The sequence below is a fragment of the Ammospiza nelsoni genome, chromosome 27, assembly GCF_027579445.1.
Source record: "Ammospiza nelsoni isolate bAmmNel1 chromosome 27, bAmmNel1.pri, whole genome shotgun sequence".
In the NCBI taxonomy this organism is placed as follows: Eukaryota; Metazoa; Chordata; class Aves; order Passeriformes; family Passerellidae; genus Ammospiza; species Ammospiza nelsoni.
In genome coordinates this window covers 2,917,130-2,942,510 of record NC_080659.1, presented here as the reverse complement: position 1 = coordinate 2,942,510, position 25,381 = coordinate 2,917,130, and the positions used below count along the sequence as shown (strand labels likewise).

General features: G+C 58.0%; 1 protein-coding gene across 1 annotated transcript; it reads right to left on the bottom strand.

The window, feature by feature from the left end:
* Nucleotides 1-6,830: 6,830 nt before the first annotated feature.
* On the bottom strand, nt 6,831-25,167 carry LOC132084509 (unconventional myosin-If-like). The gene is given in 34 exon segments (XM_059489655.1): nt 6,831-7,264; nt 7,345-7,511; nt 8,536-8,737; nt 8,828-8,911; nt 9,137-9,285; nt 9,365-9,511; nt 9,757-9,902; nt 10,026-10,195; nt 10,818-10,932; nt 11,021-11,165; nt 11,649-11,724; nt 11,727-11,746; nt 11,971-12,000; nt 12,002-12,075; nt 12,179-12,260; nt 12,608-12,666; nt 12,668-12,694; nt 12,765-12,932; nt 13,223-13,309; nt 13,456-13,511; nt 13,514-13,541; nt 14,107-14,187; nt 14,281-14,473; nt 15,099-15,220; nt 15,222-15,236; nt 15,315-15,449; nt 16,250-16,381; nt 17,246-17,335; nt 17,539-17,626; nt 18,169-18,248; nt 18,250-18,264; nt 19,104-19,193; nt 20,378-20,515; nt 25,067-25,167. Coding segments are annotated over 34 exon segments (3,291 nt in total). The 5' UTR covers nt 25,070-25,167; the 3' UTR covers nt 6,831-7,187.
* Between the last annotated feature and the right edge of the window lie 214 nt (nt 25,168-25,381).

Here is a 25,381-nt window from a genome sequence, read left to right as displayed (position 1 = left end):
CTAATAAATAATAAGCAATGATGAAAATACAGACAAAAGCATAAAATAAAAAGGATAAAAGGGTAAAAATATTTATAGTGAGGGTGACAATGATGATATTGATAATAATGACAATAACAACAATAATATCAGTGCTGGGGCTGTGAATTGAGCACCGGCAGATGCTTCCCCAGGAGCTCAATAACCCCTTGGGAGATCTCCCTGGGGATCAGCTCTGCTGGCTGGGGCACCCCATCCTTCCCATTAACATCTGCCCCAGAGGCATCTCCCCAGCTTTGACTCTGGGGGGTTTGGCCAGAGGGGCTCAGCCTGGCTCAGCAGCTGTTCCTGCAGCACCCAGCACACTGGGATCACAGCCCAGCAGGAAATAAATCAGGGAGGGGGGAAAAATCCATGTGGGATTATTCCTGTGGCTGCCCCTGGCCTCCTGGCTTTGTCTGGGGGCTGTGGGGCCTTTTTTTTTGTTGTTGTTTTCTCAGCTCAGTGGCCTCGGGATGGAATCAGCCAGCCATGGAAAAGGGAATCTGGGGCAGGGCTGGGGCTGCTCATGGCCCAGGAGGGGAAATTCAGCCCTGGATTGAAGGGATGCTCCATCTCCATTCTCCATCCCTGCAGGACATGGGGAAAACACAGAAAGATCCTGGCAGATTTGATGGAGCTTTGTTTATCAGGTTTGGTGGGAAAAAGGATCTTGGGAATCTTCTTTTTTGGGGGGAGACAATGCTGAAAAGGCTGAGGCAGGGCTGTACCTGCCTGGGTAATGTGACACTGCCACAGTTTGGTGCCCAACCCTGAAGTGTCAGAGCTGGAACCATTGGTGCTGGAGAGTGCAGTGAAGCAAAATTCCTGCTGCCCTTCTGGAAGCAAAATTCACTGCCCTTTGCAGTGAAGCCAAATTCCTGCTGCCCTGCTGGAAATGCCCCTCTGGATCAAAGCTGGGTGGCCCAGCCTGGGCTCAGCACCCCTGGCAGAGCCCTGGGACTGACGGGCTCCAGATGAGCCCAAAGGGAGCAGGGTCAAGGCACAGAGAGCTCAGGGGCAGCACAGGGAAGTTTCCCCAAAAAATCAGGAAATTCTTCCCCACCTGCACTGCAGCTCCTGGAGCCACAGGGTCAAAGCCAGCAGTGCCTTGGGGTGTTGGAACCTCTGTCCTGTCCCTCTGGGATCACAGATGCCACATGGAGAGTGGCATTCCCTGTTGCAGCATCCCAGCGATGCCTTGTAAGCCGAATTTTTTCTCTGGAAAAGCTGGGAAACCTCTTGAGCAGATTGCCTGAGGGCAGGCAGGATGGACACTTGGCCTGTGGCCCCAAGGTTCCCCACAGGTGACATGGCAGAGGACACGGTGGCAGCACTGCAGCATCACCCTGTGCCCAGCCAGGTTTTTGGAGAGCAGGTGGCACCTGGATCATCCTGCTGTCATTTGTCACCTCCCATGGGATGCTGGGCAACACTCCCCTCCTCCAGGACTGTCTGTTCCGCAGCCCTGAGTGTGACACCCCGGCCCAGGTGCAGCTGAGCTGCCACTGTCCCCATCCCCAGCGACCTCCCGTGGTCACCAGAGATGTGAATGACCCAGAGATGTGACTGCACAGAGATGTGACTGACCCAAAGATGTGACTGACCCAAAGATGTAACTGAACCAGAGATGTGACTGACCAAAAATGTGACTGACCAAAAATGTGACTGACCCAAAGATGTAACTGAACCAGAGATGTGACTGACCCAGAAATGTGACTGACCCAAAACCATGACTGTCCCAGAGATGTCACTGCCCCAGGGATGTCACTGCCCCCAGAAATGTGACTGACTGACCAGAAACGTGACTACCCCAAAGATGTGACTGCCCCAGAGGTGTGACTGTCCCAAAAACATGGCAGACCCAGAAACGTGACTGCCCCAGAGGTGTGATTGCCCCCAGAGATGTCACCCCCCTGATGACACAATTCCCCCAGAGACAGGACCCCCCCAGAAATATGGCTCCCCCCAAGATGTGACCACCAGCGCAAAGCTGCCCTGGAACCCCAATTCTGCAGCCACCACTGTCACTGTAATTATCCCCATTATTATTATTATTATTATTATTATTATTATTATTATTATTATTATTTTCTGCCACCCCAAAGAGCTGCTGGCACAAAGCTCCCTCATCCCAACCCCTCGGGGTGAACAGAGACCCCCAAACCCTTCCAGGGGCTGCCAGCCGTGAGGGTGGGCAGGATGTTTGCAGCTGCCCATCACCCCGAGCAGGCTATGCTGCTGATTCAGTGAATAATTAACACAGCTCATCCTCCTCAAACCACCCGGGGGCTTTATCCATACCCCGAGGCTTTGCTCATCCCACCCCGCGAGGAAAAATGGGACAAATAATCGGATTTTTGCATCTCTGAGGCCCGAGGATGAGGAGGCTGCCCCCAAACGCGGCTCTCGGTGCAGGAGATGAGACAAAGGCTCGGAACAAGGGGCTCATGTGATCGCGCAGCCGGCGAGCGCCGGGGGAGGCAGCGTTCGGAGAGCAGGGAGCAGCGGCTCCGCTCCTGCCAGCGCCACCAGCCCCGGCTAAAACACACCCTGAGGGTTCTCCTGGAGCTTCAGATACCGCGGGGAGCCCTCACAGAGCTGGGGGTGATGGGGGGATGCTCCAGGTGTCCAAGGCAAGATCGGTGCCCCAATCTGGGCATGGGTCGGGTGTCACCCCTCCCTGGAGGGGCTCCCTGCTTTCCAACTCAGGATCTGCCTGCAGCGCCTGAGGAACCCATCCCAAACCCGGGTGGGCATCCAGAGGGATGAATGCTGAGCCCCGTGCTGGCCTTGGGGTCACATCCACGGGGCAGCTCAGCCCAGGCCTCTCTTCCCCCCAAAGGAGGGTCCCCACTGTCCCTCAGATCGCTCCAAGCCCTGCTGACATTTCCCCACATTCCTCGGTGCTCACCTTTATCTGCCTGCCCATGGGAAAAAACCACACTTTGCCTTCAGGAGCCACCTGGGGATGTTGGAGCTTCCTCCCTGAGCCTGGACAAAGCTGAGCCCAGCACCAGGCAAGCACCAAGGCCAGGAGCCCGGGCTCTGACAGCCACAGAGTGGCTCCAGGAGGTGTGGGAGGATGGAGGGAGCACGGGCAGGTCCCGGCAGGTGCATCCCGGGATGTGAGAGGGTCCTGCTGTTCCTACAGGCCACGCACCTGTCAGGACCCAGGGCTAGCGATTCCTGTGGCTCCCTGCCAGCCCCACAAGTGGTAACTCCAGGGTAGCCCCCATGGCTGCTGGTTTTTGGGGCTGGTAACCCCCCAGGGACCACACACCCATGGCTACAATCCAGAGGGGAGTGACACCCACGACCACCACCCCACGGGCAGCGGCACCGTGACCCGGAGCCGCCGCGGGCAGCAGCCCCGGGGCTCCTGCAAAGCTCCGGTACCCCGGAACCCGCTCCGGTACCGCTGCTGTCCCCAGTGCAGCTCCAGCCCCGGTGCCGGTACATCATTTGGTACCGCTACAGCCCCGGTACCGCTACAGCCCCGGAACAGCTACAGCCCCGGTACCGCTACAGCCCTGGTGCCAGCACACCCCTGGCCCCGTACATCCCCCGGTGCCAGTGCTCCCTTCCCGGTGCCGGGGTATCCCCGATACCGGTACGGTCCCGGTGCCGGTATATTCACGATACCGGTACATCCCCGGTACCGGTACACCCCCGGTGCCGGTACATCCCCGGTACCGGAACGGTCCTGGTGCCGGTATATCCTCGATACCGGTACAGCCCCGATACCGGTACCTCCCCGGTGCCGATACATCCCCGATGCCTGTATATCCTCGATACCGGTACATCCCGGTACCGGTACGGCCTCGATACGGGTACAGCCTCGATACCGGTACACCCCCGGTGCCAATACGGTCGCGGTGCCGGTACATCCCCGATACCGGTACATCCCCGACAGCAGTACACCCCCGGTGCCGGTACACCCCCCCGGTGCTGGTAAAGCTCCCGCTGTCCCCGCAGCCCCTGTGCCAGCCCATCCCCGGTGCCGGTCCATTCCCCAGTCCCGGTCCCCCCCCCGGTCCCTCCCGGCCGTACCGGGGCTGCGGCGGGGCCGGCGCCGCCCGGGTCGCGCATCAGCGGCGGGGCGGCCGCGGGGCCATTTTCTGTGCGGAGCTGTCGCGAGAGCGGGGGGAGGAGGAGGAGGAGGAGGATGATGACGGGGGGGAGGAAGGAACGTGCGGAAGGGCGGGCGGGGGCCTCGGGGGGGGACCCGGCTCCGCCCCGCCCCGTTCCCCCCCTTCCCCCGGCTGCTTTGCCCGGGAGATTCTCCACAGACCGCATCCCAGCGGCTGCGGGCAGCTCCAGCATCCCGGCGGTTTTGGAGCATCCCGGGGGTTTTGCAGCATCCCAGGGATTTTGGAGGATCCTGAGGGTGTTGGAGCATCCCAGGGTTTTGGAGCATCCCGGGGTTTTTGGAGCATCCCGGAGGTTTTGGAGCATTCCAGGGTTTTGGAGGATCCTGGGGGATTTGGAGGATTCCAGGGGTTTGGGACGATCCCGGTGGTTTTGGAGCATCCCAGGGTTTTGGAGGATTCCAGGGGTTTTGGGGCATCCCGGGGGTTTTGGAGCATCCTGGGGATTTTGGAGCATCCCAGGAGTGTTGGAGCATCCTGGAGGTTTTGGAGCATCCTGGAGGTTTTGGAGCATCCCCAGGTTTTTGGAGGATCCCAGGGTTTTGGAGCATCCTGGGGGTTTTGGAGCATCCCGGGCTTTTGGAGCATCCTGGGGTTTTTTGAGCATCCCAGGGTTTTTGGAGTATCCTGGGGGTTTTGGGGCATCACAGGGTTTTTTGGAGCATCCCGGGGTTTTTGGGGCATCCTGAGAGTTTTGGAGCATCCCAGGGCTTTGGAGTTTCTGAGGGTTTTGGAGCATCCAGGGGTGTTGGAGCATCCAGGGGTCCATAACCATCCCGGAGAAGGAAAGGCATCAGCAGTTCCTGAAGCTTTTGGAGCATCCAAGGGTTTTGGAGGATCCCAGGGCCCTCTGAGCACCCTGAGCTCCTGGGAACACCTCGGATTTTTAGGAGCACCCTGAGCTCCTGGGAGCACCCTGGACTCCTGAGAACACCCTGAGCTCCTGGGAACACCCCAGATTTTTGGGAACATCCCAGATTTTTGGGAGCACCCCGAGCTCCTGGGAACATCCCAAGTTCCTGGGAACACCCTGGATTTTTGGGAGCACCCTGGAGCTCTTTGGAGCACCTGGAGCCCCCTGGAGCAGCCCAGGGATGCCTGAGCTGGCCCAGCTCCCACATCCCTGCAGGGCTGAGCAGGGACACCCCCCTGACAGCACCCAGTGCCCCCCATTCCCCATTCCCCAGCCTCTGGAAGGGCAGGAAGGAGCTTCCCAAATCCCCAGCGTTCCCAAAGCCACTATTTTTCATTAAAATAAAATCAGACACCCCCCCCCCATCTTGCACTCTGCAGTGCAAGGATTCCTAAAGAGCTGTAATTTACAGGAAAATCACCCAGAGGAGAGCAGGGGCTGAAAAACCCATAATGGGGGGGGACCCAAAATTTCCAGCGTGGGGCTGTGAAGAATTTGAAATCCCATGGGGAACTTCCCACCCCTATGGGTTCTGATCCCTCCCTGGAGGACACAGGGTCCCCTGAACACTGCTGGACCCCAAATCTGAGGTGGGGAGGAAGGTCTGTGTGACAGGGGAACAGCTCCAGTGGCGGCTTGGGAGGGAGGGAGGGAGGAAGAAGAGGGCTGGGCTCTCTAGGATCAGGGAAGAAGAGGAGGGCTGGGCGCTGAGGGATCAGGGAGGGAGGAAAAGGAGGGCTGGGCTCTCTGGGATCAGGCTGGGCTCTGTAGGATCAGGGAGGGAGGAAGAGGAGGGCTGGACTGTAGGATCAGGGAGGAAGAGGAGGGCTGGGCGCTGAGGGATCAGGGAGGGAGGAAGAGGAGGGCTGGGCTCAGTAGGATCAGGGAGGAAGAGGAGGGCCGGGCTATGGGATCAGGTCGGGCTCTGTGGGATCAGGGAGGGAGGAAGAGGAGGGCTGCGCTGTGGATCAGGGCGGGCTGTGTGGGATCAGGCCGGTCTCTGTGGGATCAGGGAGGGAGGAAGAGGAGGGCCGGGCTCTGAGGGATCAGGGAGGGAGGAAGAGGAGGGCTGCGCTGTGGATCAGGCCGGGCTCTGTGGGATCAGGGAGGGAGGAAGAGGAGGGCCGGGCTCTGTGGGATCAGGGAGGGAGGAAGAGGAGGGCCGGGCTCTGTGGGATCAGCCTGCCGTCACTTCCTCTGGCGCAGGCCTGGGGGAGGCCGGACATGAGGCGGACATAGGGCCGGTCATGGGGCCGGACATGAGGCCGGAGATGGGGCCGGAGATGGGGCGGGCATTCCAGCGCTGTTCCTCCCTCTCCCGGCTGAATCCTTCTGGGGCAGCCCCGTGTGGGGCTCAGCCTCTGCCCACAGCCCAGCCTGGCTGTGCCATTGCCCCAGAGGGTCTCAGCTGCCACCCCGAGCGTCCCTCAGGGATGAGACCCCACAAGCTCCCCTGAGCCAGGAAAGGCAGTGCCAGCTCTAAGGGCTTTGCCTGAGGGATCCTCGGAGCTGTTCTTGTGCCCAGCCAGGGCACAGCAGCACCGCCCTGCTGCTGCTTTGAGCGATCCCGAGACACAGCGGAGCCTGGAAATGCCTGAGCTGGAGCCTGGCAGAGCTGGTTGGTGTATTCAGCATTTTCTGGAGGGTTCATGGTGGGAGGAACGGGGCTGCCTCTGATCTGTGCCTGCCCACGTCACAGCTTTTGTCGCACAGCCACAGTGAGTGAAATAAAACCCCCAAACTCAAAATGTGAGTCAGCATTGCTGAGTCTGCTTATTTATGAACAGCAGAATTATGAACAACTCTGTTCATACCGCGGAGAAGTTTTAGAGTCCTTGGATGCTAACAAACAGCTAAGAGCCCGTCCTCGCTGCAGAGTGCCCCCACTGAAGGGGCTGTGGGATCCAGCCCCTGACACTGGCACAGACCGGGGTTTTCTGAGTAAACGTTCATTCTGTGCCAGCATCGATGGGAAAACTTCACGGTTTGGAAGTTTTTGTGAAGTTTTGAGGTTGCTGGGAAAACTTCAGGTGCCCAAATTGGGCACAGTCTCTGGAGGTGGGATGGGAGGTGGGATGGGAGGTGGGATGCTCCTTTTCTCCAGATCAGATCCTCTGCACATAATTCCCAGGGAAAAGCCCTTCCTTGCCGTGCAGGTGGCCTTTCCACCAGCCAGAGGCATCTGGGGAGGGAGAACACAAACGATCAGCTGTGCTGCCAGCAGGGCAGGGAGGGGAGGCGGGCAGGGCAGGAGCCTGGTACCTTCCATCAGGATGTCAATGACATCCCCCACGTTGAAGCTGAGTTCATCCACGTCCTGCCCGATGTACTGGTAGAGCGCCCGGCAGCGCGGCCCCTCCGCCCTGGGCTGCGGCTTGGGGCGCCGGGCTGGGGGCGGCCGCTGGCCCACGCTGCGGCGGCGCTGCACCCTGCGGGCAGGAGGGATGGGGTTTGCACCGGCAGGGCATGGGGATGGCATGTGCTGCTGCCCCTGCCCACCCTGCACCCACACACCCATGGGATGGCATGTGCTGCTGCCCCCTGCCCACCCTGCACCCACACACCCATGGGATGGCATGTGCTGCTGCCCCCTGCCCACCCTGCACCCACACACCCATGGGATGGCATGTGCTGCTGCCCCCCTGCCCACCCTGCACCCACACACCCATGGGATGGCATGTGCTGCTGCCCCCTGCCCACCCTGCACCCACACACCCATGGGATGGCATGTGCTGCTGCCCCCTGCCCACCCTGCACCCACACACCCATGGGATGGCACCCATGGGATGGCATGGCATGTGCTGCTGCCCCTTGCCCATCCTGTACCCATGGGATGGCATGTGCTGCTGCCTCCTGCCCCCCCTGCACCCACACACCCATGGGATGCTCTGTGTCTGCAGGTGGGCACTTCCAGTTTAGGAACTGGGGGAACTGGGGCAGGATGAGCTGCCCATCCTGTGCCCACACATGGGGTGCTCTGTGCCTGCAGGTGGGTGGTCCCAGTTCAAGCACTGAGGGAATTGGGGCAGGATGAGCTGCCCACTCTGCTGTCCCCACACCCATGGGATGCCCTGTGCTTGCAGGTGGGTTCTCCCAGTTCAGGGACTGGGGGAACTGGGGCAGGATGAGCTGCATCCTCCTGTCCATCTTGAGGTGCTCCATGCCTGCAGATGAATTCTCCCAGTTCAGAGACTGGGAGGACTGGGGCAGGATGAGCTGCCCACCCTGCTGTCCCCCACCCATGGGATGCTCTGTGCCTGCTCTCCCAGTGCAGGGACTGGGAGGACTGGGATGCACAATAGCCTGGGAGATGTGTCCTGCCAGCAAAGTCAGGACGCATCCCGTGTCCGAGGATGCATCTGGTCCCCTCCTCAGAGGGGAAAGCACCTCCCAGTGGTGATGGCAGTGGGAGAGGAGGATGGGACAGGGACAGGGACATGGGACAGGACCTACCCAGCCACGCCCTGGTCGGGCACGTTGAGGAAGTCCATGTTGTGCTCGGATGGGGGCCGTGCCTTGGGCTGGTGGCCGGCGCTGCGGGCGGGAAGCGCCGCGGCTGGGGGGCCCCGCGTCTGCTTCTGGGGCATCTTGTAGGTGTCCCTCTGTGCCCGGCCATCCCCGCGGGGGATCTGGGGACCCCCGTTCCTGCAGGCTCCTGGAACAGCCCGTCCCAATAGGGTGCATTACAGGGGGGCCATGCACAGCCTGCACCCCCTGTATCCCCCACCCTGTACCCCCTGCTCACCTCTGGGTGCTGATGGGGCACTTCGGGAAGGTGCGGGACACCTGCTGCCACCTCTGCCCTGTGCTGCTCCCTTCCTTGTGGGCTCTGGGGGGACACAAGCCCCCTGTTAGGTGACAGTCCTCAGAGCCAGCTGTAGGGGCTGTCCCCCCATTTGTACCCTGTTCCCCATCACCAGAGCAGAAATGGGGGAGACACAAACCCCACAGAGTACACCCAGCTCACCCCAATGCTCCCAGGCCTCCAGCTGTGCCCTGTGACCCCAGTGCTCCTGTGTCCCCCTGTGCCACCCCCCAGTGCCCTGGCACTCACTGGCATTCCTGGGGAGCCCATCCCCGATGGTGACCGTAAGGGTTTTGCCTCCAGCTTTGAGGGCGGCCACGTCGCCCTGTCCTCTGAGGAAGGTGACGTTGCGGGTGCCACCGCCGCCCCAGCCCTCCTTCTTCACCCGAAACTGTAGTCTGGGGGTGAGAGAAGCCATGAGGATGTGGTGACAGGACCCTGTCCTGCTTTGTCACCTCTCCTGGCCTCCATCCTTACATGTCCTTGAAGGAGAGGGGCAGCTTGGAGCGGGTGAGCTCCTCGAAGCGCTTGCACAGGAGGCTGATCAGCTCCGTCTTGAAGATGGACTCCAAGAAGTTGTCGGCATCGTTCTCATGGAGGATGAAGAAGTCGTCCTGCCTGGTGCTGGGGGAGCAAACAGGGGTGTCAACCCCACCAAGGCTGGTGCCAGCTGGGCTGGGGGGTATTTGGGGACCCCACAGGGCTTGGGTCCACCCCAAGGAAATTTGGAGGCCGATTTGGAAAACTCTCCGGCTTCTGCAAAGCACCCATGGGGAGCCTCCACTCCAGTGGATGAGGGACTGGGGAGCAGCAGGGTGTGGAGAGAGGGGAATCCCAGTCATGGGGAGAGCCCCTGGTAAGGGACACACCTCAGCGAGACACCGCTCACCGCCTGCAGCTCCACCTTCTTCTTGAGCACCTCCTTGATCTGCCCCTTCTCAGGCCCCTTCTTCACCTTCTCCCGCCCGATCAGGTAGAAATACTTGGGCGTGAGAATGAAATCTCGCTTGATGGGCTGGGAAAGGTCAGGAAAAAGGGGGTGAGGGGGCTTTGCAGGGGGGGCACAAACCCCACAAACACACATCCCACCTGAGGGAAGCCACCAGGAGCTGCAGCAGCCCCAGGCGTGTCCCTGCACCTTGAACCTCCGGTCGTATTTGGTGACGGAGTCGGCGAAGTCGACGCGCTCCCGCTTGGCCAGGAACTGCCGCAGCTCCGGCCGCTCCTCCATGCCCAGGTAATCCCCCACGAAGTTCCTGTTGATGCTGTTCCTGCGCCGCTCTTTGAAGTTGTAGAGGATGCTGGCAGCTGGGAGGGACCCCAAAGAGGTGCGGGTCTGAAATGGCTCTGTGCTGGTGGCTCAGAGCCCCCCAAAACATCACACAGGTCATGGTAGCAAGAAGTGGGGCTTGTTTTATGCCATGGGAGGAATCCCAGCTGCTTGAGCTTGGTTGGGTTTGAAACTTTGAAACTTTAATTGCCTTCAAAAAACCCCGTTCTGTGGGAGGGAGGGATGGACCCAGCTTTTTTCTGCGTTTTCCTCCTTGATTTTCCTGCTTGCTTGGGAGGGTGGGAAAACCCATGATGGGGTCAGTGGTGTGTCCCATCCTTTTGCTATGGTGGGAGTCAGCCTCTTCCCAGAAACACCAGCTCATCCCAGCTACTCCCCTCCATCCCTGTGCAGGCCATGAAATGCAGAGTGAGACAGCACAAGCTCCCAGGGCTGGAAATAGGAGCAGGAAATCCGTGCTCTCCTTTCAGAGTGGAAAAAGACTCCCAACAACTCACGGGCCGGTTCCTCCATCACCTAATCACCGTTAGTGCCATGATTAGGAGCCAGGCTGCCGCTGTCATAGCTGGGCTGTCCCAGTGAAAAGCACCCTAAAAGGGCAGCTGGCGTGGCACTGTCCCTGTCCTTGCCCAGCCTTACCCTCCTCTCTCATCTGCTCGTATTTGCGGATGGCCACATGCCTGCGCCAGGCCTTCTGGATCACCCGGGCGAAGCTGTCAAATTTCCTCTCCCGCATCTCCTCGAGCAGGAAGAGCTGCGAGGGACAGGCAGTGCTGAGCCAGGACACCCCAAAAACCCCTCCCAATGACACCCAGTGCCCCCCAGGAGTCAGGGCCACGCACCGACTCGGGGTTCTTGACGAACACCTTGCTCCTGCCCATCTGGTACTGGTCTGGATCCATGTTGACCGAGCGCAGGAGGTGCTGCACCCCTTGGCGCTCATCCCCGCGCCACGACGGCCATGTCTCGGGGGTGAGGATGGCATAGCTGTGGGGACAGAGCAGGCTCACAGAATCCCACAATAGTTCAGGTTGGGAGGAACCTTAAAGCCCATCCACTCTTGTCATAGCAGGGACAACTTCCACTGTCCCAGGCTGCTCCAAGCCCTGTCCAACCTGGCCTTGGGCACTGCCAGGGATCCAGGGGCAGCCCCAGCTGCTCTGGGCACCCTGTGCCAGGGCCTGCCCACCCTCCCATGGAACAATCCCTTCCCAATATCCATCCAGCCTTGCCATCTGTCAGTGGAAGCCATTCCCTGTGTCCTGTCCCTCCATGCCTTGTCCCAAATCCCTCTGCTGTTCTCTTTAGTCCCTAGAAGGGGCTCTAAGGTCTCGCCCAAGCCTCCTCTTCTCCAGGTTGAACATCCCCAACTCTCTTCACTTGAAAAGCTGCGCCAGGGCCTCCCACAGCCTCCTCTCTTCCTGAGGAGGTGCTGTGGGCTCTGCCAGCCCCGTGCCAGTGGCCACTCACCGTTGCAGGAACTTGTGGAAGAGGCGGCGGTAGGCGAAGCCTGCCCGGCGCACCCGGATGTTCTCCTTCAGCCCAGGTACTCGACCTGGTGCTTCACCCTGGTGCACCAGGGAGGGACAACATGGAATAATGACAGGTTAGGAGGGGACCTAAAAGTGTACCTAAGGAGGACAATGTATCCCACACACTTGTTGTGCTTCCCTGTGTTAGTGGGCAGCTCAGAAGAACCAGCCCAGGGCTACAGTTTTTGGAGGAAAGCTGGTTCTGGCCGCATCTCCATGGCTGGGTCCCCCTTGCCTGGGCTCTGTGTGCTCCCTGTTACCTGCTCTCCTCCCAGTCCCGTGGTTCTTGGTCTCGTTGGTTTGATGCAGCGGATGTAGTGTGGGGTGCACTTCATGAGCGTGTTCACCAGGTCGTTGGCCTGTTTCTGGTGCAAGGATCGACCTCTGTAGCATCAAAGGGGGTGGTGGGAGCACTGCCCCTGCCACCTCCCCAGAGGCAGCTGCTGCTCTGCAGCCCAAGGGACACACCTTGATTTTGGGAGCCGCCGTGGTCGGCCGTCCCTTTTTGTCAGAATCAAGTTTTTCTGGGAAAAGCATCCGGATGAAACCGCTGGAAGGGAGGGGACAGTCCCCAGGTGAGAGCTGCCAGCATGGCCTGGGCTGAGGCCAGCTGGGAAATCCTGTACTGTGTGGCTGAGTGCCTTCTCCCTGACCACCCCCAGAGAGCAGGAGCAGGAGCAGGAGCAGGAGCAGGAGCAGGAGCAGGAGCAGGAGCAGAGCTGGTGGATGACCCCGCTCTGCCCAACCCTGCATCCCTGGGATGCCCCTGGTGCCCATCGGGCCATGCAGGACTGAGCACCCCAACCCACAAAGGAAGGACCAGCCTTTCAGATCTGCATGTTGAGGACTGTGCCCTGTTCCCCAGCCCTTTCGGGGTGCCAGCACTGCCAGACTCACTATTCACTGCTCTGCATGAGCTCGATCAGGTCAGTGAAAAGCACGTCCCGGTTGCGCTCGGCAGAAGCCGTTCACGTCGTAGGACACCTGGGGACAGGAGGGGACCTCAGCTGCGGCTGTGGGGTGCGGGGTGGGGGCTTTGGGGTGCCCTACCCACCTTGCCAGCATAGTGGTGGATGACAAAGCCTGAGCTCCAGCTGTTGAAGTGCTCGTGGGTGCCCACGGCCGCCTGCAGCTTCTGCAGCAAGGTCTGGTCGGCGCCCTCGCCCGTGGCGTGCATGGTGGCACACACGTCATCCAGGACACTCATGATCCCAGGAGGGTTCTGCCACAAGGAAAGGGAAGCCATGGGTGTGGGCAGGGCCCAATCCTGCACCTGGTCACAGCTGCTTGATGCTGAGCCAGGTTCCCCATGGGTGCTGCAAGTGTCCAAGGCCAGGTTGGACAGGGCTTGGAGCACCCTGGAATAGTGGGACAAGATAATCTTAAAGGTTCCTGCTAACCCAAGCCAGTGTGGGGTTCACTGCTGCTTGGCACCTCAACAACCTCAATGCAGCCCCTGCCCCTGGGTGCCTCTGCTCCCCAAAGCTCCCCAGCAGAGGAGACCCCACTCACCAGCTTGTTCTCTATCAGGTCACACACCACCTTGTTGTTGAAGTACTGGATCTGCGTCCACTTGATCCCCTCCTGCACATAATCTTCCTGGGGAAGCACAGGGAAAGCTGGCTGGGCCCTGAGACCCTGGGATGTGCTGCAGAACCCCTGCTCCAGCTGTGTGCTGGGGAGGAGGGATTGCAAGAATTGGGGTGCTGGCACAGCCCCACAGCCCCCAGCCCAGCCCCTTGTACCTGCTCTGCCTTCAGGGTCAGCTCGATGAAGATCTGCTGCAGCTTCTCATTCACAAGTTAATGCAGAATTGTTCAAAGCCATTTTTCTGCATGAAAGATGGAAGAGAAAATGGTGCTGAGTTGTCCTTTGCTCACAGAAACACAGAATCACAGAATAATGAGGTTGGAAGAGACCTCTAAGATCATCAAGTCCAACCTATGCCCTAACACCTCAACTAGATTATAGCACCAAGTGCCATGTCCAGTCTTTTTTTAAACACATCAGAGATGGTGATTCCACCACCTCCCTGGGAAGAGCATTCCAGTACTTTATTATTCTTTTGGTGAAAAATCTCTTCCTAATATCCAACCTATACCTTCCCTGAGGTACCTTGAGACTGTTCTCTGGTTCTGTCAGTGCTGCCTGGTGGAAGAGACCAACCCCACCTGTCTGCAACCTCCCTTCAGGGAGGTGTAGAGAGCATTAAGGTCACCTCTGAGCCTCCTCTTCTCCAGGCTAAACAACCCCAGCTCCTTCACCTCCTCTGCCTCATTGTGGGGACCCCAACCAGCAGTGCTTGGTTGCTACTCCAGGGACCCTTCTCAGGGCTACCTGACCCAGGTGCTGTCCCCGCTGTGGGAGCAGGGCAGGACATTCCCAACCACACCCACCTGGAATATCTCAAATCCATAGATGTCCAGCACCCCGACGCTGTACTCCTCATACGGCTTCTGCATGGCCCGGTTGATGGACTGCGGGGACAGAGGGGACAAACTGGCTGCAGGGCACTGGGATTGGCCATCTCCTGGGGCAGGGGGTGACCATCCCTTCTGAGGCCCACACACCTCCACCAGGAAGTCGAAGACACGGGCGTAGAGCCCCTTGGCCAGCGCGTCGCGGGTGAGGCCGCCTGTTCACATTGAGGGTGACGGTGATGACTCGGAGCGGCCGCCCCACTTGCTGTCCATTTCCCTGCTGGTGACCTTCTCGTTGAGGCGCTCCTGGTCGACCCCCAGCAGGTAGGCAGGGAAGGCCAGGCTGGACAGAGTGGGGCTGGTCAGGGCTGTGTTGTCCCCACCTGGCCATAGTCGAACCCTCGGCCCCATCCAAGTATGAAGGACAGCAGTGGGACAATGACAGGGAAAAGTGACACCTCTCCAGAGCAACACCTGGCATCTGTCCACTGGCTAATCAAGCTCTGGCTGAGCCATTGACTTGCTGCCTCAAGTAAAGTTCATAGTGAGTTGCAAGCTCATTGATGTGCATTAGTTATGTACCAGAGCCTTAGGCAGAGGCCTGTTGGTTTTAGAGCATGTAGCAGTTGACTATAATATCATGGGATCAAAGCCCATCTGTCTAGTAAATTGGAAGGTCCTAGCTTAATTAAAGCACCTGAGCTGCATTTAGGGATGCAGGGTGATGGCCTGCGGACTTTAGCAGAAACTAAGAGGGTTTAACTCTTGTTTAAGGTTTTGAAGGCCTTCGGTTTAGGTAATCCTAAATTTCTAGATAATGGGGAGATAGGAGGAGGGATGACGGACGGGGGGGAGTTAAGACAGCAATTATAATGCCTGGTGCTGCTTCCCTCCTCTGCCAGGGGATTTGTGACACAGCCAGCTTGCCACTCATTCCCAGGCTCCCCCCACTTGTCCCCTGTGGCTACTCACAGTCAGCGTTCTCCACCCGGGCATAGTTGCCTTCCTCCCTGAAGCTGATGTTGCCCAGGTGCAAGATCCCTGCCACGATCTGCAGCACCAGCTGCTGGTCCTCGCCACGGATGCCGATTGACCTGCATGGCATTCTGGGGGTGCACAGACACCCTTTGAGCCCCCACCTGGCCCCAGAGCTTTTGGGGACTCCCCTCCTCCCAGGCACTCACCATGGTCTCATGGAAGTCGCTGCGGTCGTCTGTGCCCTCCACCTGGTAGGTGTCTGTCTGGTTCAGGTAGAAGTAATAATCCGGGCTCATGATGCCCAAATTCTGCCTTTGCTCTTGGGATGCTCCTTGGATGAGCTGGGAGGGGACGGGGGGCTGTGGTCAGCCAGCTCCTGGTCCCCCTGCAGCCTGGTGGCTCCAGGCCACCCCCATACTGTCGCCATGATATTGTCTGAAAAATCCCTTTGCCAGAATTTTTCTCCTGAGAAGCTGAGAGGCCTCAGAAACGAAATGTAAACAATGATTATCTGCTGCTGTGGAATGCAACATCTTTGATTGGTCTCATGTGGTTGTTTTTAATTAATGGCCAATCACAGTCAGCTGGCTCGACTCTCTGGTCGGTCACAAGATTTTATTACCTTTCCTTCTCCTTCCTTTCTCTTTTCTCTCCTTTTTCTTTTCCTTTTTCCTTTCTCTTTTCTTCTTTCCTTTCTTTCCTTTTCCTTCCTTTTCCTTTCCTTTCTCTTTACTTTCCTTTCTTTCTTTCCTTTCCTTTCTTTCCTTTCTTTCATTTCCTTTCCTTTTCCTTTCCTTTCCTTTTCTTTCCTTTTCCTTCCTTTTCCTTTCCTTTCCTTTCCTTTCTCTTTCCTTTCCTTTCCTTTCCTTTCTTTTCCTTTCTTTCTTTCCTTTCCTTTCCTTTCCTTTCCTTTCCTTTCCTTTCCTTCCTTTCTTCTATTCTTTAGTGTAATTTTAATATATCATTTTCTTTTATATCATATATATCATAAAATAATAAATCTGCCTTCTGATACATGGAGGTCAAGATTCTCATCTCTTCCCTCGACCTGGAACCCCTGTGAACACCACCACATTTGGTGACCCCGAGTGAAGAAAATTCCACATTTGATGACCCCAAGTGAAGAAATCCCACCCCATACCTGGTAGTAGATGTGGAAGTTCCTCTCACACTCGTTCTGGCTCACCACGCGTGACTTCTCCAGCAGGAAATTGGAGATCTTGCCCCCATCAGGTTCTCCTCCCCGGCTGAACTGGATCTCAAAGTATTTTCCCTGCTCCAGCACAGATCCTGCTCAGAGCTGTGGCCCTGCCTCAGGGGTTTCCTCATTCCCCCCAAGCCCTTCCCCACCACACCAGGAGCTTTGTGGGTGTGCAATCCCTGGCTGAAGGCTTCATGGTTTATGTGGACACCTCATTGCCCCTCAACTGCCCAAAAGGAGATTGGAGCCCAGTGGGGTCGGTCTCTTCTCCAGGTAACAGGAAACAGGGCCAGAGATGGCCTCACATTGCCCAGGGGAGGTTTAGATTGGATATGAGGAAAAATTCCTCCACTGAAAGGGTGGTCAGGCACTGGAACAGGCTGTGCTGGAGTCACCATCACCTGGAGGGATTGAAAAGCTGGATGTGGCACTTGGGGACACCTGGGGCAGGTGTTGGGGGAATGGCTGGAGTTGATCTAAAGGTCAGCTTTGAACCCAACTGCTTCAGTGGCTCTGCTGCTGCGCTGCCCCCTGCACCTGCCCTGGTGTCACAGCATCTTTTATGAAAAATCCTTTCCTTAGGATTTTTCCTCCTGAGAAGCTGAGAGGCCTCAGGAACAAAATGTAAACATTGATTATCTGCTGCTGTGGAATGCACAGGTGGATCTGTCATTAGTCCATGTTGGATGTTTCTAATTAATGGCCAATCACAGTCAGCTGGCTCGGACGCAGAGTCTGGGACAGAGCCTTTTTTATCATTCCTTCCTATTCTATACTTAGCTAGCCTTCTGATGAAATCCTTTCTTCTTTTAGTATAGTTTTAATATAATATATATCATAAAATAATAAATCAAGCCTTCTGAAACATGGAGTCAGGTCCTGATCTCTTCCCTCATCCTCAGACCCCTGTGAACACTGTGACACCCTGGCACTTACGAAGCGGCTGGAATTGTTGTTCCGGACAGTTTTGGCATTTCCAAAGGCTTCCAGCAGCGGGTTGGACTGCAGGATGATGTCCTTCACGTGCTGGGGACACAGGAGGGCAGGGCTCAGCCCTGCTGTGTCCCACTCCAGGCCTGGGGACACACCTGAGCCTTTGTGTGTCCCCAGCCCTGGAGCGGCTGCTCCGTGTGCCACCAGCAGCCCCATCAGGGGGATGTTGGGGACCAGGGTGGTGGGGATCAGCTGGGGGGTGAAATGATGAGTGGCAGGGGGGACAACAGACCCACCTGGACTTTCTCCCCACCGCCAGACACTTTGGAGATGTAGCCCATGATGTATTTTGCTGCCACCGTTTTCCCAGCTCCGCTTTCTCCGCTGTGCAAAGGGCAAAGCAGAGATGTGAGACAGCCCCACCAGAGCCACCCATCCCTTGGGGCGGGACTTTGGGGTGGGTCCTGGAGCAGGACTGGAGGATGACAGTGAATTTTGGGGACTGTGCCACCCCCAGAGTGGGTCTGTGGGGGATCTGGGATGGTGATCCCCCAGCTCAGCTCTGCCCAGGGGGATCAGTGTGAGCAGAGCGTGGCTCGGTGACGAGATGTTGAATTTGTTGTCACCGGGTTTAGAAGTGGAGGACTTGGGAGCCTCAGAGGGAAGTCTCCAGCCTTGCCCCACATCCTGACCATTTCCCTTGCAACACTGCCCTGCAGAGCTGCATTGCACAAGGCTCTGGGACTCTGTCCCTGCCTGGGACACCCCTGGTCACAGCCTTGCTTGGTGCTCGTGGCCCTCCAGACACCCCAGAGCCCAGGAGCCAACACTCCAGCTGGGAAGCCCTGGGCTGGGGAGAAGGGCTGGTGGGGACAGGTGTCCCCAGGGGCAGTGACAGCCCGGCTGTGGCCCAGTGTCCCCAGTACCTGATGATGACACACTGGTTCTCGCCGTCAATCAGCATGTTCCGGTACATGTTGTCAGTCAGGGCGTAGATGTGGGGGGGGATTTTCATACTGGGCCTAAGCAGGGGACAGGGACAGCAGGGCTGAGCACAGGGCAGCCTCCAGCTCCCCTCCCCAAATCACCTTCACTGCCCACAGGGGAACCAGCCCCTTCACAGTGACCCTAAACAAGGGACAAAGACAGCAGGGCTGGGCACAGATCAGCCCCCAAATCCCCAAATCCCCAAATCCCCCCACTCTGCCCATGTGGGAGTCACACTTCCCACTGACCCTAAACAAGGGACAAGGACAGCAGTGTTGGGGTCAGAGCTCCCCAAATCCCCAAATCCCCCTCACTCTGCCCATGTGGGAGACACAATTCCCACTGACCCTAAACAAGGGACAAAGACAGCAGGGCTGGGCACAGAGCAGCCCCCAAATCCCCAAATCCCCCCACTCTGCCCATGTGGGAGCCACACTTCCCACTGACCCTAAACAAGGGACAAGCAGTGTTGGGGTCAGAGCTCCCCAAATACCCAAATTCCTCTCACTCTGCCCATGTTGGAATCAGCCCCTCCACAGTGACTCTATAAAAGGGACAAGGGACAAGGACAGCAGTGCTGGGCACAGAACTCCCCAAAACACCAAATCCCCCTCACTCTGCCCACGTGGGTATCAGCCTCTTCCCACAAACACCAGCTCATGGTGATTCTTAACCCCCCTCCTCCTTGGGAAGGGCTGGGGCAGAACCACTCTCTGCGTTTTACCATTTTTGGGTTTCTTTCTGTGCATTTCTGAGCTGAATTCCCCAGGATTTGCTGCTGGGAGCACTGACCCCGGCAGGGGCTGTGCAGCATGGGGACCCTCAGGGGTGTTTGCACACATTTAACCCCCGCTTGCCCGCGGGGCAGTCTCACCGCGCCCTGGTACAGCTCGATCTCGCGGTCGGTGAAATACGGCATCTGCTTGAAGGGGTTCACGGAGATCAGCACGGGCCCGATGTAGGTCTGGGCAGCAGGTCAAGGGCTGTGTGTCCGTCCCTTCCTGTGTGCCCCTTTCCCAGTGCCCAGTCCCACCCCGGGGGCAGGAAGGTGGGTATGGGGTGTCTGGCATATTCAGGGATGGCACAAGGTTGGCATTTCCAGCCTGGCACAGGCAGAGCTGCCCTGCTGCCCTGACTTGGGGCACTCCCTCAGGCGCTGCAGTGTGATGGGTGCAGGAGCATCCCCTCAGCTCCCTGCTCTGGCTGGGGATTGGCTCTAAAACCTCTCCAGCATCCCTGGAATTCACCCTCTGCTCATGCTCCATCTGCAGCTTTTCCAGCAAAAATCCAATGCAAAATCCATCCTGATTTTACATCCAGGGAAACTGAGGCACAAAGAGGAGAGGAATCCCAGCTCCTGCCCTTCCTTGCCCACACTGCTGCCATTCCTGCAGCATCCCCAAGTCACTGAGTGCATGGAAAAACAGGGAATTGCAGCAGGATGGGCTGGGTGAGGAGATGGAGGATGGGGATGGAGCAGGTGGGGTTATCCAAGCCTTTGATACCCTATTTGTGTCCCAAACAAGGGGACAGTGGCCAGAGGGGCAGGAGGAGGGAGCTTTTCTGGGAAATGCAGAAGCTTGGGATGTTGAGTCATGGCTGGACAGAGGCCTGCGTGCGGCAGCACAGCAAAAAGGGAAGGGAGAGGCTGCGTGGGGTATTTTTCCCCTTCAAAAGAACAAAATCAAAACCCCCAAAAAAGCCAACCCCACACGTGTGCAAAGCCCCAGGGCTGCGGGGGGAGTCACAGGGCTGAGTCACAGCTGGGACAGCATGGCCTTGTAAGGACAGGGCCACATCCCCACATCAGGGGAAATGCAGTGGTGTGGGCACAGCCTCAGCCCTGCTGCCACCCCTGTGTGCCCTGCTGTGCCCCTCAGGGCTCTGCTGTGCCCTGCTGTGCCCTGTGTGCCCTGCTGTGCCCCTCAGGGCTCTGCTCCAAAGGAAGGAGCACAGCGGGTCCTGCAGCATGGCAGGAGGGGGGTTTGGCTGTTGTGTCTGTGCTGAGCACAGCTCAGCTCGGGAATGGTGACATTCCCACAGATCTGTCCCCACAGGGCAGGGACATGCTGTCCCGTGTGCTGACAAAGCCTTGGAGCCCGTCCCTGCCGCTCCCTGTGCCTGTCCCCGCTGCCTGGGCAAGGATACAAAGATGAAATCGTCCATGAAACGCTTCTTGAGGTTCTCCACGATGGCCTCCTCGGAGATCTTGGACAGCAGCACCATGTCGTCCACGCCGCTCTGCTTGACATTGTGGCTCTGCCAGTGGAAGCGCTCCTTGCTGCCCTGAGGGGACAACGGGGACACCGCGGCTGTGCTGGGGCCACCAGGGCCACCTGAACTGCCACAGCCCTGCCTGGCTCAGCCCTCACCCCAACCCGGGGTTTGGCAAAGCAGAGCCCAAAATTCAGAGCACTGGGGCTTGTCCTAACACCCTGGAGCCCTCCTCACCTCGAGGAGCAGACAGGATGTGCAAAGGGAAGGGTTTGGCAAAGCAGATCCCAAAATTCAGAGCAAGGAGCAGACAGGACCTGCCCCAGCCCTCTGCTCCTCACCAAGACAGAGAAGGACTTCGGTTGGTGCACAGACTGATTGTGAGACAGAGCAATGCAGGGGAAGGGTGGTGGTGGCATCCTCTGCACCGCCACATCCTCCTGGCACCCTGTGTTCCCCTTTGTTGTGCCCAAGGAGATGCCAGCAGCCTCTGCCCAGCTGTGCCCAGTTCTGTGCCCAGCTTGTCACAGACATCTTTTATGGAAAATCCTTTCCTTAGGATTTTTCCTCCTGAGAAGCTAGAGGCCTCAGGAACAAAATGTAAACAATGGTTATCTACTGATGTGGAATGCAACAGGTGCATCTGGGATTGGTCTCATGTGGTTGTTTCTGATTAATGGCCAATCACAGTCCAGCTGTCCAGACTGTCTCAGTCAGACACAAGCCTTTGTTATTCATTCCTTCTTTTTCTGTCCTTAGCTAATCTTCTGATGAAACACTTTCTTCTATTCTTTTAGTATAGTTTTAATGTAATCTATATCATAAAATAAAAAATCAAGCCTTCTGAAACATGGAGTCAGATCCTCATCTCCTCCCTCATCCTCAGACCCCTGTGAACACTGTCACACCAGCTCTGTCCCCAGCTCTGTCCCCAGCTCTGTCCCCCAGGGGCTGGGCTGTGATTTCAGCCTTGTGGGGTAAACAAGGGAGCTGTGATAGAGGAATTCATCCTGCATGAACCCCCCCGAGGCTCCCCTTGCCCTGGATGTCCCCACAGACAGGCTGGGCACAGCTGTGGTGGCCTGTTGGGACAGGGATGGGGCCAAGGCCCCTCCTTCCCCACCCCCGCGGTTCCTCTTTCACCCCCAGGCTCCTGTCACCGATTTCACTTCTCCCCCCATCAGCCCTGGCCTCTTGCTCATTCCATTTCCCTTTTCTTCTCCTCTTCCCCTTTTGCTTCATTGCCCTGCAGGCTCTCAAGGTTTCAGGGCCCTGCATCCATCCCCACACCTTTGCAGGCTCCTGGTGGCCTCTGATTGTCACCAGGTGTCCCCCTGGGGTGTCTGTCACTGGGCTCTGCAGCCCCAAACATCCCCTGTGCCCCTCTCCAAACCCCAAAAGCCCATATAGCTGCTGAAGGGGTTTTTTGGTGCTGTCTCACCACCTATTTTGGGGTCAGCTCAGTGGGCTCAGGGTGTCCAGAGCTGCCTGAAATCACCCAGGGAGCTTCTCCTTTTCCTTTCAAGGTCTTTTTCTTGTCTTAATCCTAATATCTCCTTAGGAAATCCAGCTGGAAAAGCACAGGCAGGTGTCACTGTGGTGTCACCCAGGGAGTTGCCAGGGATTTGGGGTCACTATTCGGGGTCACTCAGGGGGCTCAGGGTGTCCAGAGCTGCCTGAAATCAGCCAGGGAGCTTCTCCTTTTCCTTTTCGAGGCCTTTTCCTTGCCTTCATGCTAATATCTCCTTAGGAAATCCAGCTGGAAAAGCACAGGCAGGCTCTCCAGCTCACTGTGGTGTCACCCAGGAAGCTGCCAGGGACCCCAGGAGCTGCCCAGCAGCCTGAAATCACCCAGGGAGCTTCTCCTCTTCCTTTTCAAGACCTTCTTATTGCCTTCATCCTAATATCCCCTTAGGAAATCCAGCTGGAAAAACTCAGGCAGCCTCTGCAGGTCACTGTGGTGTCACAGGGAGCTGCCAGGGATTTGGGGTCACTATTCGGGGTCACTCAGGGGGCTCAGGGTGTCCAGAGCTGCCTGAAATCACCCAGGGAGCTTCTCCTTTTCCTTTTCGAGGCCTTTTCCTTGCCTTCATGCTAATATCTCCTTAGGAAATCCAGCTGGAAAAGCACAGGCAGGCTCTCCAGCTCACTGTGGTGTCATCCAGGGAGCTGCCAGGGACCCCAGGAGCTGCCCAGCAGCCTGAAATCCCCCAGGGAGCTTCTCCTCTTCCTTTTCAAGACCTTCTTCTTGCCGTCATGCTAATATCCCCTAGGAAATCCAGCTGGAAAAGCACAGGCAGGCTTAGCCATCCTCTGCAGGTCACTGTGGTGTCACCCAGGGAGCTGCCAGGGACACCAGGAGCTGCCCAGCTTCACCCCAAACCCTGAGCTTCAGCAGGAGAAGGGTGGCAAGAGCCCAAACCCTTCAGTGCCCCATCCCCAGCACCCCAAAGCTGCTGCCACAGCACCCCGGGTTGCTGCTTGAAGCCAAATTAAGGCAAAATGAGAATTTCCTTCCTGAGAGGTTGCAGGTTTTGAGCTGACACCTAGAGATTCTCTCAGAGATGCTCAGAAGTGTCAGTGGTGAGGGTGTCTTCACCTCCTCTTCCTCTGGGGCTTTCCTGGCTCTGCTGGGGCACCTGGTGCAGCCCAGCTGGGAGGAAAGCACCAGCTCAGAGCTGGTAAATGAAGGGTTTGTCATGATCTGCAGAGCTCTGGGTGTTCCTGCTTTCCCTGAGCCTCTCGTGGGGTTTGCAGGGCCAAGGCTCACTAAAAAATCAGGGTGAAGGGGAATTAGGATCCCTTAAAGCCCTGGTGTTGCCCCAGCTTGGTGCTGTGGGACAGAGGTGACATTTGCAGCTGCAGGTGACATTCTTGTGGAGAATGGGAGCACAAATAAATTTACTTCCAGAGGTTTGGGGCAGCAGTTTCTCCATCCCCTGCTCTGTCCAGGCCCCCCTGTCCATTCCCCTCTGCCCCAGGGAAGGGCACCTGCCCCAAACCATTGCACCCTCATGCCAAGCAGGGAGAAGATTTGTCCCCCCTCCACCTTCCAGGTGCCCTTTGCAGCCCCTGTGCTCGAGGAACTATGCTCCAAAGGGGACAAGTGACACACGAGGAGCCCCTCAGTGCTCCAAAGGGGACAAGTGACACACGAGGAGCCCCTCAGTGCTCCAAAGGGCACAGGTGGCACACGAGGAGCCCCTCAGTGCTCCAAAGGGGACAAGTGACACACGAGGAGCCCCTCAGTGCTCCAAAGGGCACAGGTGGCACACGAGGAGCCCCTCAGTGCTCCAAAGGGTGCAGGTGGCACATGAGGAGCCCTTCAGTGCTCCAAAGGGCACAGGTGGCACACAAAGAGCCCCTCAGTGCTCCAAAGGGCGCAGGTGGCACACAAAGAGCCCCTCAGTGCTCCAAAGGGCGCAGGTGGCACACGAGGAGCCCCTCAGTGCTCCAAAGGGCACAGGTGGCACATGAGGAGCCCTTCAGTGCTCCAAAGGGCACAGGTGGCACACAAAGAGCCCCTCAGTGCTCCAAAGGGCGCAGGTGGCACACGAGGAGCCCCTCAGCACCCCCAGCTGTGGCACAGGCACTGTCCCCACCACACCCCTCTGTCAGGGTGCTCCTGGCACTCAGACAGGATCTCTGGGCAGGGAGGGGAGCAGCCCTTGGTGTGGCAGCTTTGAAAACCTCGTGTTTGCTTCAAAACTGTGGGTTAAACCACAAAGAACACTGCAGATCGAGCTGATGAGGAGCTGATGCAGCCCAAGGTGGCACCTTTTGAGTCAAGACAGACCAAGCCCAGAAAGCATCAAAACCTCCAAAACCAAACGGAAAGCTAAATAGAGCAACAAGTTTGTCACACAGTTGTCACAGGGCTGGGGTGGGATGGAGCTGGTGGGGGTCAGGCTGTGGCTGCAGGGCCCTTTGGTCCTCCAGGAAGCCACAGATGGCGGAGGAGGGGACAGTGTGTGTGTCCTTGGGGACAGCATCTGAGCGGCCTCTCGGAGGTGACAGCCACAAGTGTGGGTGGCAGAGAGAAGGTTCAGTTTCAGCCTGGCCACTGTCTCCTCCCTGTCTGGGTGGAAATAGCTGGGACACATCAGCCCAGGGATGCAGGAAGCAGAGCTGAGAGCTGTGGCTGCTCCTCACCCCCAGTCTGAGCATCTTCCCAATTCTGAGCCCTTTCACCTTCCTCTTCTGCCTGCACAGCAACTTCCACCAGTGGCTGCTGCCCTCCCTGCACCCCTGAGCCCTGACCATGGCACCAGCACCCAGAGGGTCCCTGTTAGCCTGGGGGATGTGGCTGCCACCCCCACCCCACCCTCTGCCCACCAGTGGGGACACAAATACATCCCGTGGGTACCACAGCAGCGACAGCAATGCCCAGATCCCTGTGTGGCAGCACAGCCCCATCCCTGCTGCTCCCCACCCTGTCCTGGGGGTCACCAGCCCCCTGTATCCCACCCATGGCCTCCCCCAGCCCTGTCCCCAAGCTGGGCAGCGCTGTCCCCTCTCCTGCAGGGACACGGGGAGCCCCAGGGTGTGGGCAGGGCAGGGCTGGGGTGGCAGCAGTGGGAGGTGACACCCTGAGGGACCCGAGGGGAGCAGAGTGGCACTCACCATGATGTCCCTGTGTCCCTCCCCAGGCAGGTGCTCAATCTCCTGTCACCGACAGCCTGGGGCCATCCCGGAGCGCTCGGATTTTGTCTTTCTGATGTGACAAAGATTATGACGAGTTCTGTTTCCCTCCCACTTCCTCATTTTGCACCCTTTGGTCGTGGGGGTGGGGAGGACAACGGCAGCTTTGCTACCAGGGACCTGGGGGGGCCTGCCCAAGGTGTCCCCACCTCTGCTGGTGAGGGACAGTATGCAGGACAGAGCCCAGCAGGGATGCTCAGAGCCTTGGTGACATCTCGCAGCACTCTGCAGTGACAG